This window comes from Triturus cristatus, chromosome 2_1 (assembly GCF_964204655.1).
Source record: "Triturus cristatus chromosome 2_1, aTriCri1.1, whole genome shotgun sequence".
Classification (NCBI taxonomy): Eukaryota; Metazoa; Chordata; class Amphibia; order Caudata; family Salamandridae; genus Triturus; species Triturus cristatus.
The window spans coordinates 1,122,288,709-1,122,301,242 of NC_140581.1; the positions used below are offsets into that span (position 1 = coordinate 1,122,288,709).

Here is a 12,534-nt window from a genome sequence, read left to right on the forward strand (position 1 = left end):
TCAAGGTACTGTGCTGAGGGGGTCCCTGGGCTTTAGTACTCCCCCCACGATGCAGAGGCCATTGTTACACCACTGCTTATTTGTCAGCAAAGAAAATGAAAATCTGATGCTCCTGTCGATGCTGAAGCTTTTCATGTTGTGTTCAACAACGGACACATAGTGACTGACCAAAGTTCTGGGAAATCCATTACATGAGATTCCACGCATTTCCGAAATATGTCTCATCACTCGTCAGGCACTGATGTCAATATAGAGACGGGTTCTGGAAGAACAAGTGAAGACCCCCTTGACTGCTTCTGTTTCTACATTGCTAATGCTGGTCATGGACACTTCTACTGCTTGTCCCCAGTTTCCAAAGACGCGGTCAGGACTTGTGATCAAAGCCCCACGAAGACTCATTGATGAACTATGATTGTATATATATTTGTTTGTTTTTTATTCAACAGAGGGGGATATGTAGTGTTGTGTGATTTTATAAAGACGGAACCCTTGTGGCTCCTCATAGACTCCGTAGAATTGTGAAATGAGCATTAGAGAATTGATTTAGCCCATTAAAGTCACAAAGGTTCAACAGCAACAAATAATGTTTTGCAAGAAAATATGGGGTTTCCCACATTACATAGTCAAGTAGAAGAAATTGTTTGAACATGTCATCTATGTCAATGTACTGCCAAAGAAAGAAATGTTGAAGAATTGCACGTCTGAACTGCCAGATGCCGTATGGTCTAATGTAGCAACAGATTTGTATGGACCTTTAGATTCTCTACATTATTTGCAGGTGATAATTGACGAGTATTCTCGTTTACCAATTTTAAAATTAATATCAGCGGTTTCAGCTTCATTTGTTCTTGCTGTTCTGAATGATGTTTTCCCCTCTTGGGGAATACAGGATGCGTTTAAAAGAGATAATCGATCACCATTGAGTGGAAATTAATTTTTAAAGTTTATGAATTATTTGAGAATAACACACAAGAAAATACCCCAATGTGGCCTCAAGGAAACGGAATGGTGGGAAGACTAATGGCCACTATTAAATAAGCTACACAAATAGCAAAGCTTGTTCAGATCTCTATGTGTCAAGCTCTGTGTCAGATCTTGCTTGATTAGTGAAATACACCTCCTGACTCTACAGTGAAATGCCCCTCTGAATTAAAGTCATGCCAGTCTAAGCACACTCGTTTACTGCATCTTCGGACAAGTCCACCAAAAGACCATGCTAAAATTGCGAAAAAAGATTAAGAGGTCAAAGAAAAGATGAAATATTATGCAGATTATATGACAAATACTCAGGAACAAGATTATCATGTGGGAGATTTGGTGTTGGTCAAACAGCGGCATATAAGGAAATCACTAAGTAGATTTCACCCTTTTCTTTTGAATTCACAAAAGTTCATGCAACAGCAGTCACAGCATGAGATGAAAGCAGAATAGTAACAAGGAACAATTTTCTTCCAAAGGTTTGAAAAGAGAGCTAATAAACATTAAAACACACAAATTTATAATCATTTAGAGAATTATATTCTGGTTAGAAGATCTTCAAGAACTTCAAGGAACCCACATTGGTTGATTGAACACTGTTAATGTTTGCTTAGAGCATATGAACACTGTTAATGGTGTTTAGGACAATATTGGATTTTTCTTCTTTCCTCTTTTTTTGTGTTTTTTTACAAAAAGGGTTGAGGGGGAGAAATGTAATGATGGATTGTTATTCTATTATGGAATGACGTCATGTGTAGAATGTATAATTGGAATGCAAGGTTGGGGGTTTGGCAGCTGCAGTTATGTGAATAGATAAGATGTGGAGAGCTATACATGCAACAAACTGAATAAATATTCTGTTGTGGAGCCATGCCGAGTCTGCCTTGGCTTGCATGAATTTTACTGGCGCAAAGAAGGACATGGCAAAGAGTGAAGGGACGCACAGTGACGCGGTGCCAACAAGGACAGGGTGGAAACTTGTAAGCAGTGACAGGGTGAATACAAAGGAATGGGGCAAGCAATGGCATTTTGCAAACCTAGGAGGAGTAAACTGTGAGAGGGTGCATACTTTGGATAGTGACAAAACAGTGATAGGTCTGACAGTGACATGGAGCAAACTTAGGACATAGTTAAACAGTGTTACAGGTGCACATTAAGTTAGGAAATGGGCAAATAGTGATGAAGGCTAATGATGGCAATGAAAATAATGACAGTGCAAATTTAGGGTAGGGGCAAACAGAGACAGATGTAAAGCGTGACTGGGTATCAATATGTATAATATTGCACCTGGGACTATATTAGCTGCTGCTTCAAAATAGGCTCTTAACTCTTTAATGTTAAACTACACCTTACTTTACACAATATATTTCTGACTTTTATTGGGGGAGAACCCACCAATCTCCCCGCCCCTTAAGCAATCATGCTTGCATTCTTGGTCCTTTAACTTTGGACAGGCTTTTATGCCCCACCACTTTTAAATGTCATCAGTCACCACAGGCCTTAGCTAACAACTCACACACTGGCTATCACTAGCCAGACAGATTAATGAATCACTGTAACTATATTACCTCAGGTAGAGGCTTTGCTGGTTGGCAGTGCAGTCCTCCCACAAACTCAAAGTTAGGTAGGAGTGGCCGTGGATATTCAAAATCCCAATATGTTCTGATCAGCCAAATTTCTGCTTTTCCCATTGTTTCACAGAAAGTTGTTGGCTTTCCTGGAAAAAAATACGCAAACATTTAATTAGCCATATGTGCTGATGGTTTCATAGGGATATTTGACATCTATAGGAGACTTCAATGGAAGTGATGAATCATAAGTATTTTAAAAATGCTAACCTAAGAGAAGCAGAATTTGACAAACCAATAAGTCTGGCTGTTTTACACACAAAGCAAACAAGAACATTGTGGTAGTGGTGATGGTAATGCTAATAGTGGTAACAGTGGTGGTAGTAATGGTGATGCTACTAATGGATTTGGTAATGGTCGTGGTGCTATTGGGCTCTCTATATCAAAAAGAAATCAGTGGTGAGGAAAGCATGTCAGAGTGGCTGCCAGGAGTGGAGTGACAGAGCAGAAGCTGAGATCTCTGTGAGGAGCAGTGAAACGTTAAGTGGGTGGGCGGGCCAGAACGGAAGCAAGGATTGCCAAGAGCCATAAGAACAAGGAATGTGGTTAGAGCATGTTCTGGGGTCAATGAGCAGCACTGGAGCCATGAGTAGAATGGGGGGGGAGTGCTGAGCAGAAGTTGGGAACACAATGAGCCATGGTAACAAGGAGGGTGGGGCAAAGAAGGTGCCAGGGTAGTATGTGAAGTTAAGACATTCATTTTGGGGTCAGAATGTCCCGGGGTTTAAACCCAACAATGCAATTAGGCAGGAATCATAAGATGAGGCTCATGCTCGGGCCCTAACCAAAGCATTAAAAAAAGCCCGATGCAGTGAAAACGTCACTAAATGAATTGCTTTCTGTGTCCAATGCATGAACGAGATAAAAATTAAATGTGTGATAAGTGAGAGAGCTTTAGAATAAAAAATAGTTCCTTGGTGTTGCAATGAAACCTCCTCAAGGAAGATGATGAGACATACCAAACAGTCAGTAGCATGAGGTGAGTTGTGTATGTTCCGATGGGCTGATCCAAGATATGTTTGACAAAGCCTCACAGCAATGGCTGAAGGGAGCAAACCCCAAATATGTCAATGGATGAGTGGGGGTGACCCAAAGCCCACTCGCTGTATATTGGAAATAGCAGCTGCACTGGCAAGCCATGCCTGAAATGGAGCAAAATGCATGCCATAATCCAATAAATCAAGCACGTTTTGGATGTAATTGTTACAAATACACACATTTTTGCATAGTACTCCTTTTTGCCTAATTTTACATCTCTGAGAAACACATTGCATGTATTTTTTACACCTCTTCTTATTGTCTGATATACAGATGCCATATTTTCTCAATTCAATGTATGTGTGTGACCTAAAGATGAACAATTCATGCTCTGGTAGAGCAATTGGAGGAGGGCAAAAATATGGCATGAGGGACCCCTTAATGAAGGTAGTATGAAATCTTGACTGTACCAATCTTTATTATGTTTTTCCAGTTAACCCAGTATGAAAGGAGTTTGTTCTATCAGCCCTCATTTTTAATATTTCATTTAATGATCTCACAAACATCCTTCTGACGTGGGTGTAGTCAACACAAAATACTCCATGGACATGAGGAGTTAAAACACCTTGAAATCTATTGTGATAAGAAATTCATAAAATACACATTGACCTCAACACTTTTTAGCACAAGGTAGTGTGTGAAATTAGGGGCTACTTAGGAGAATATATGGGTTTAAGAGCTTTTTTGGATTGGAGGAGATTTTGAAGATGGCATATGTGGATGGGAAGTGAGTTCCAAAGTCTGGAGGCAATGATTAAAAATGAGCGCCCCAGTTCTTCCTATTTTTATAAATAAGGGCCCAATTTAAATCTTGGCAGTATGGATACTCCATTGCAACACAATTGTGTTGTATTGGTGATTACATTTTTAGAATGTTTAAAATTAACACCAGTCATAAAGGGGTCTGTGATGTTGTTGAGGGGTGTTTATAGACAGTTGTGGAATGTTCAGAGGAGCATGGATGTAGTTCAGGCAGATTCATGTCCATTGTAATTGCCTGTGTTCCTCTTCTGGGCCTTTGTAGTGTATGGATTACACTTACATCAAAACTATTTATTGAATTCTGCCTTATTTGAACACTACAAAATTGGCGACGAATTGTGGAGTACGAACCCCGAGCAAGGATTTCAAGGCCCTCCAAGAAATGCTGATGTCAAAAGCCTAAGGGCCCGATTCACAGAACTAACTTAAGACAAAATCCTAAACTTACTACCATTTTGGTATTCACAGAGGGCACTTACTCATTTTGATATTCACAGAAGGCACTTACTCATTTCGGTATTCACAGAAGTTAGGAGTCCTAACTTTAGGACTCCTAAATGCCTTCTGTGAATATCGAAAGTCTTAAAATTAGGATTTTTCTCAGTTTAGTAGTAGTATAGTTAGGACTCCTATCTTTAGGACTCCTAAATGCCTTCTGTGAATACCGAAAGTCATAAAATTAGGATTTTTCTCAGTTTAGGAGTCCTAAAGTTAGGACTCCTAACTTTACTACTACTAAACTGAGAAAAAATCCTAATTTTAAGGCTTTCAGTATTCACAGAAGGCATTTAGGAGTCCTAAAGTTAGGAGTCCTAACTTTACTACTACTAAATTGAGAAAAATCCTAATTTTAAGACTTTCGGTATTCACAGAAGGCATTTAGGAGTCCTAAAGTTAGGAGTCCTAACTATACTACTACTAAACTGAGAAAAATCCTAATTTTAAGGCTTTCGGTATTCACAGAAGGCATTTAGGAGTCCTAAAGTTAGGAGTCCTAACTTTATTACTACTAAATTGAGAAAAATCCTAATTTTAAGACTTTCGGTATTCACAGAAGGCATTTAGGAGTCCTAAAGTTAGGAGTCCTAACTATACTACTACTAAACTGAGAAAAATCCTAATTTTAAGACTTTCGGTATTCACAGAAGGCATTTAGGAGTCCTAAAGTTAGGACTCCTAACTTCTGTGAATACCGAAATGAGTAAGTGCCTTCTGTGAATATCAAAATGAGTAAGTGCCTTCTGTGAATACCAAAATGGTAGTAAGTTTAGGATTTTGTCTTAAGTTCGTTCTGTGAATCGGGCCCTGAGTGTCAGAGATTCGCATTTCTGGAAGTGAAACGCTGTTTTCAACTGCCCGAGTGTCAGAATCTTGAAACGTACGTGCTGTCATTTATTAGCGCAGAAGCAATATTTCTTTCTTCAAACATTGTTGATATTGGCCGGCTCATGACGCTTCAGAGAGCTTTAAAGCTGGTGGCAGTAAATGCAATTGGCTCGTGGCCTCGTTGAATAAAAAGGGCGTGCTGAGCAAAGCGACACATGCTTGCATCTCGCACTCAGGCTGCACAGTAAAAACTGGCATCGGATCTTTTAATGTGAGCTCAAGACAATGCTCGCTGAGGTATGGAGGCACGAGCGTGTCTATGATGTCACTGCACAATGGTGTTTAAACAGCTAGACTGCATATAGCCAGCACAGCTGGGAAGTTTCCTAATTTATAACGCTTGACTGTCAAAGGAATCAAATTGATATGCTGTATGTTTGCTAATTAATATTCTTGGAATTATATAAACAAATAATAGAACAGAACCTTTAAGCTGCAATGTATAAAAAGAACACAGTCTACAGTGTAATGCCACAATTTAGTTATGACTATTGTTCACTTGGGATAGCGTAAACCCAGTGGAGTCACGCTACAGTATTAAATGAAGAGCATATGAAAAATGAAAAGACAAATTGAATATATAAAGCCTTACACAGGGAAAGTACACACCCAACACGACTTCTAACGAAAGATGCACAAAACTTGCTTCTCCAATTAGTTTTGTCCCACCCAATTTTAATTCTGGACACAGGCTTTATATATTTGATTCTTTATTTCATTTTTCAGATGCATATGTTTTTAATTTAATGCCTTAGTGTGACTCCACTGGGTTAATGCTATCCCAAGTGAACCATAGTCATTTGTTATAATTTCACTACCATGTACCTTAGGGCTACTAGGTTGACTCAATAAGTTCTTACAATTAAGCTATGGACAATTACTTTAATAAAATTTGATTTCATTCACTATCCAAACAGGTGCTTCAATATTCAAACAAGTTTGTCTAGTAATCAGTATTGCTAGCTCCAGTGTTTTCAATCACCCACCACTATGTCTTCAATCTCTGGGAAAACCAGTGATGAGATGGAAAAATTGGCACAGTTCATTTGAAAGTGATTTAATTGCTATTGATGGTAAAAAAATGTATCCTGAACGAAAAAAAGGCTTTAATGTTTGACTTGTTGGGACGTGCAGCTCAGGAAATATGTAATAATCTGCCAGAGATGGGCAGTTTGCACCATTAAATGAATAAAAAGAAGCGGTAAATAGAATAGTAAAACAATTTACCAACACACCAATGTCATGGTGCAAAGGCATGGTTTTTGTATGAGAAAACAACATGAACAAAATAATTTGGAGGTGTACATTGTAAGTTTGCGCATATTAGCAGCTTCCTGTGCATTTGGAGACATGATAGATATATATTTAAGATACCAGTTAGTGTTTCATTGCTATTCTAAAAAAAATACAAGAAAGACTTCCGGCATGTAGGAATCCAACACTTAGTGAAGTCACCGACATAGCCAAAGGAATTGAAAGGACTTTATTATGCAAGACAATATTCTCATCAGGAAATACGCAAACTCAATCAGTTTGTGTTGTCCTTGAAATAAAGACTGACTTAAAAAGTGGTGGTTCTTCATTGACTGTACAGGAAAGACAGAAATCAGAAAAAAACAGTTTTTGATTGTCTCTAATGTGCTATAGATGTGGCTAAAAAAATAAATTATGAAATCATTCAGGATGGCCAGGTACTGGTAAAAAATGTAGAAAGTGCCAAAAAATAGGGAATTTTGGGTTGGGTTTTAGAAATACCAAGCCGGCTAGAAAAATAAAAATGAATTCAGTTGATGAATTTGATGAACAAATGTTTTCCAATATTGTGCTTACTGTTGATTTGAAACCAGGCAAATTTAAAGGTCCTTTAGGTATAGTCCACATAGGTAAGATAGAATTACCTATATTGGCTGATACAGGATTGCCGATATCAATTTTAGCAAATCGTACATTTTATATATTGTAAAATTGATAGAATCAGACATCAATCAAAAAGCATTTGGAGAATTTGACATTGAATATGTTAGGGTACTTTAATGAAATTTTTGGATACATTTTGGTTTCAAAGGGCATTCTATAAAATCAAACATTATGTGGCAGTAAGGGGAAGAGACATTTTGGGTTTGCGAGATCTTGGTAAACTTGGTACTTTGCTCAAACCAGATTCTGATGAACCCCTAGTGATAGAAGATATGTAAATTTTCAGTGTAGAACAGTAAGATCAGGGTTTGGAAATTGAAGAGGGGTTGGACTAACATAGTAAAGTATTTTCCTCACATATTGCAAGTGTAAAAGGATTTGAGCTCCATATCAAGTTTAAAGAAAATGCCATACCAGTGTCCCATAAAGTTCGATATGTACCACTTTCAGTCAGGAAAGAACTGAAAGACTTATTGAGCATGCTGTGTAAATAGGGCATCATTGAACCCAATGACTCATCTAAATAGATTTCAGCAATAGTGGTTACAAAAGAAAAACAGTGAAAGTAGGCTTTGTGTCGATTTAAGATACTTAAATAAAAGCATCATAGTGAATTGTCATCCCCTTCCCCCTTCCTAACATACACGAGATGCTTAACTCAGTAAGTGGTTCCAAATATTTTTATATAATTGATTTAAAATCTGCGCATCACCAGGTGAAATGGTCTTAGAGTTCAAAAGATTTAACCACTTTTTTTACTCCCTTTGGGTCATATCGATATGTCCGTCTACCTTTTGGTTTGGCATTGGGTGCAAGTGTGTTTTAGAAGTTAATTCACCATCTTTTTGAGGGCATACACGGTGTTCAAACCTTTCAGGATGACGTTGTGATTCATGCTAAAACTGTGAAAGACCATAATGACATTTTGAATGAGGTACTGGAGATACTTGAAAACCGAGGTATGACTATCATTGTTAGAAATGGGGGTCTCTAGTTGGCAAGGGCTTGCACCTTTGTCCAAATAGGGACCCTTCTTCCTAGTCAGGATAAGGGAGTTACACTCCTAAAATAACCCATGCTCACCCCCTTGGTAGCTTGGCAAGAGCAGTCAGGCTTATCTTAGAGGCAGTGTGTAAGGCATTTGCACATAACCAACAGTAATAAAATGTAAGCACTACAAAAGGACACCACACCAGTTTAGAAAAATATCCAATATTTTGATATACTTAAGAAAAGACTCAAAACTATAAAAATCCACAATACAGTCCTTAAAAATCTACAGTTACCAAAATACGCTTTAAAAACAGTTCCTTGATGTCGATAGCTCCGTCTAGGGCTATCACGGCGTCGTGATCAAACAAGTACAAACAGTTATGGCTGATCGCAGAGTCATAGTAGCCCTCGAAGTCACACGCGTTGCAGGTCCATCTCCTCTCTATTGGAGTCAGGGGCGCTGACGTAGGCAGGTGTCGTGTGCTGCGGTGCGAAGTGCAGCAGTGCGGTGCGCGGTGCCCTCAGGTCGCGGTGCGAGCAGCGCCTCGGTGGTGGTGTCAGATGGCGTCGTCGATGAGACTAGGATCGCGGTGCAAGATGAAGGCGGTGATTGTCACGGTTCTGGCAGGTCACTGTGCAAGCAGTGGCGTGGTCGTTGCTGAAGCACTGTCGTCGCCTGACAAACTGGAGTCGATGGCTCCAGCATTGGTAGGCCAAGGCTGCAGTGCGGGATGAGGGCGGTGCGTTGTGTAACTTTAAGAGCGGTGCCCTCGAACCACGTTGCAAGCAGCGGCATCAATTTCGGGGTGGAGTGGCATCGTCAGGGAGGCCAAGGCTTCGTCGTGAAGCAAGGTGGTGCGGAGTGCGGTGCCCACAGGTCGCGGTGCAAGCAGCGGCTCGGTGACGGCATCAGCAGGGGTCGTCGGTGAGACCAGGGTCGCAGTGCGGCATTGCGGCGGTGTCCTCTGCGGTGCCTTCGGGACACGGAGTCGGCAGCGGCATCGTAGACGTTGTTGAGTTGCTTTTCTTCTGTTGCTGCACAAAACACACAGTCCCCAGTGCTGAGGGCAGAAGAGCTTGAAGTCTTTGCTGTTCCTGAGACTTCGTGAACAGGCTACCTCCAGCCCTTGGAGAGACTCACAAGTAGATTGCAGAAAGTTCAGTGCAGTCCTTTCACTGCCCAAGACAGAAGCAGTCACTGCAGGCCAACACAGCAAAGCACACAGAAAAGCGGTAGTTCCTCCTCATAGCTTCTCCAGCTCTTCTTCTTGGCAGTCTGGTTGATCCAAAAGAGTTCTAAAGTTCAGGGGTCTGTGCCCCAATATTTATATCCCAAAATCCTTTGATCTCTTAGGCAGAGAGTGTCTGTGCCCGGCCAGAACCAGTTCTGCCTTCTCTGGTGTGACTTCCTGGCAGGTGGTGGAGACAGCATTGTCAGAGGCAGACCAGGCTCTGTGAGGTGCAAGGAAATCTCCTCCCCCTTCCCCCATTGCAGCCCAGGTCTATTCCGCCCTTTTCTGACCCTACCTAGACTATCTGGAGCCACTCCTGCTCCCCAGCCTTCTGTCATCCAAAACCCAGACAGGCAATCCACATTTCAGCAGAGGCACACGGGATATCTGAGCAAGAAAACACCTACTTTCTAAAAGTGGTATTTTCAAACACAGAATGTAAAAATCACCTTCACAAAAAGATGCATGAGTCTGAGTTCAGGCATACTAAACTTTATTTTCCTACCTAGTTCCCAGGGCCTGTTATGTTTAGAAGATGTTATTAAACAAACTTCCCATTATGTCCTATGGGAACAGGTAGCCTTGCAACAGTGAAAAACAAAATGGGCTGTAATTCACTATCAGGACATGCCACACACACCAGGACATGTCCTACCTTTCACATACACTGCACCCAGCCCACAAGGGTACCTTGGGCCTACCATAGGGGTGGCTGACATGTAAAAAAAGGGAAGGTTAGAGACTGGCAAATGTATGCACTGACCAAGTCGACATGGCAGTTACAAACTGCGCGCAGACTCTGAATTGGCAGGTCTGAGTTACCTTTTCCAGGCTACGCATGTGGGTGGCACAATCAGTGCTGCAGGCCCACTTGTAGCATTTGGTTTACAGGCCCTGGCACACTCAGTGCACTTTACTATGGACTAGCAAGTAAATCAAACATCCAATCATGGAAACACCAATCCATAACACAATTTACCACAGGAGCACTTACACTTTACCACTGATCAGCAGAGAGAAAAGTGTGCAGAAACGCTAAGCCAGCACAAACAGAGTCAAAAACCGGGAGGTCAGAAAGCAAAATCTCTGGGGAAACACGCCAAAAGATGCCAAGTCTAACAATCATTAAATCTAAATGTACGTTTTTGTAGACAGCTGTAGATTTTTTGGTACATACAGTGTGTTGCGGCAGAAATCACACTAAAGTTTGACTTAGTAAAATCTATTTGGGAGACATCCATATCCATTAACAAAGATGTGTTGAGGTCATTCCTTGGCATGAGTGAACATTAGGCTCATTTTATTCAATGTTATGCAATTTTGATTGAACCATTCAGGAGATTATTAAAAAAGAAAACTAAATTTGTATGGAGTACAGAGCAAGAGAAAGCTTTCCAGGACATCCAAAACCTAAAAGGTCGTATGATCCCAAAGAAAAAATATCATCACTGTAGATTCCAGTGGGATAGGCTTAGAGCAGTGTTTAGTCAGGTGATAGATGGCAAAGAATATACCATAGTCTTTATTTCAGGAGGGTTAAAAGATGCAGAGAAAGGGTACAGCATGAGAAGTTTTGGCAAGTTTGTGGGCTGTTGAGACATTGAGGAGCTACTTGTGGGGGAACTGTTTTGAAATAGTACCGATTATAAACCACTTCTGTTTATGTTTGATGGATGTGCTAGAGTAACTGCAACTGCTTCTTCCAGGTTGATCAGGTTAACGTCAAGATTACATGAGTAATTTAATTTTGTAGTTAGACATATTTCTGGAGGTTTGAACAAAAGGTTTGATTGATGATGCATATTGCCAATTGAAGATTTAGATGAACATGTTAATATGTGTGACCAGTAGTGTTGTGTCAGTTGTTGATGCTATAGATTGTTGTAAGGGGTCTATTTCTGATAATGAATGATAGAAGATAGGAGAAAGGGTGTTGTTTTGAATAAATTTAAAAAAGTACAGGGTGAATGGATGGCTACCAATAATGAATGTGGATAAAACATTAAAAGGTTATCTACAAGTAGCTGATAAAATGACTATTGAAGGATAATTGCTTATGAGATATGATGCATTTGTACCACCTTTTATATTAAGAAACAAATTGGTGAAGTTAGCTCATCGAGGACACCCAGGAGCTACTGCTACCAAAAGACTTTTGAGAAAACATTATTGGTGGCCAGAAATGGACTCAGAAGTTGATTCAAGTATTGGTAGATGTATGGAGTGTGTGAGAGAAGACAAATACTGGAAGACCTCAAAAGAGAACATGAATTTAGTTGCGTTCTTTGAATGAGGATATGTGTATTTTATTACTACTAACTGATTACTACTTAAAATGGGTACACTATGAGTTTAGCTCTTTTTTATAAAGAATTTTTGCTATTGAAGGTATTCCACAAATTTTGGTGTCAGTCAATGGTACTCAATTGACTTAACAGAAATGGTGAATTTTCTACACAAACATTGTATCAAATAAGAAAAAACATCCTTAAACAATCCTTCTTCTAATGGTTTAGTGGAAAGAGTTAATAGATTTTGAAAGGAAGGCATTGAAATGGATTTAGCATCTGTATTTATCTGTCAATGATTTTTTGAGACAA

General features: G+C 39.9%; 1 protein-coding gene across 2 annotated transcripts in view; it reads right to left on the minus strand.

The window, feature by feature from the left end:
• Positions 1–12,534, minus strand: part of LOC146866452 (UDP-glucuronosyltransferase 2A1-like) — a 203,163-nt gene that overhangs the window by 85,545 nt on the left and 105,084 nt on the right. For both annotated transcript variants that reach the window (XM_085636528.1, XM_085636529.1), the window contains exon 2: positions 2,547–2,695. In XM_085636528.1, coding sequence (XP_085492654.1) covers positions 2,547–2,695 — 149 coding nt within the window. The remainder of the gene's footprint in view (positions 1–2,546; positions 2,696–12,534) is intronic.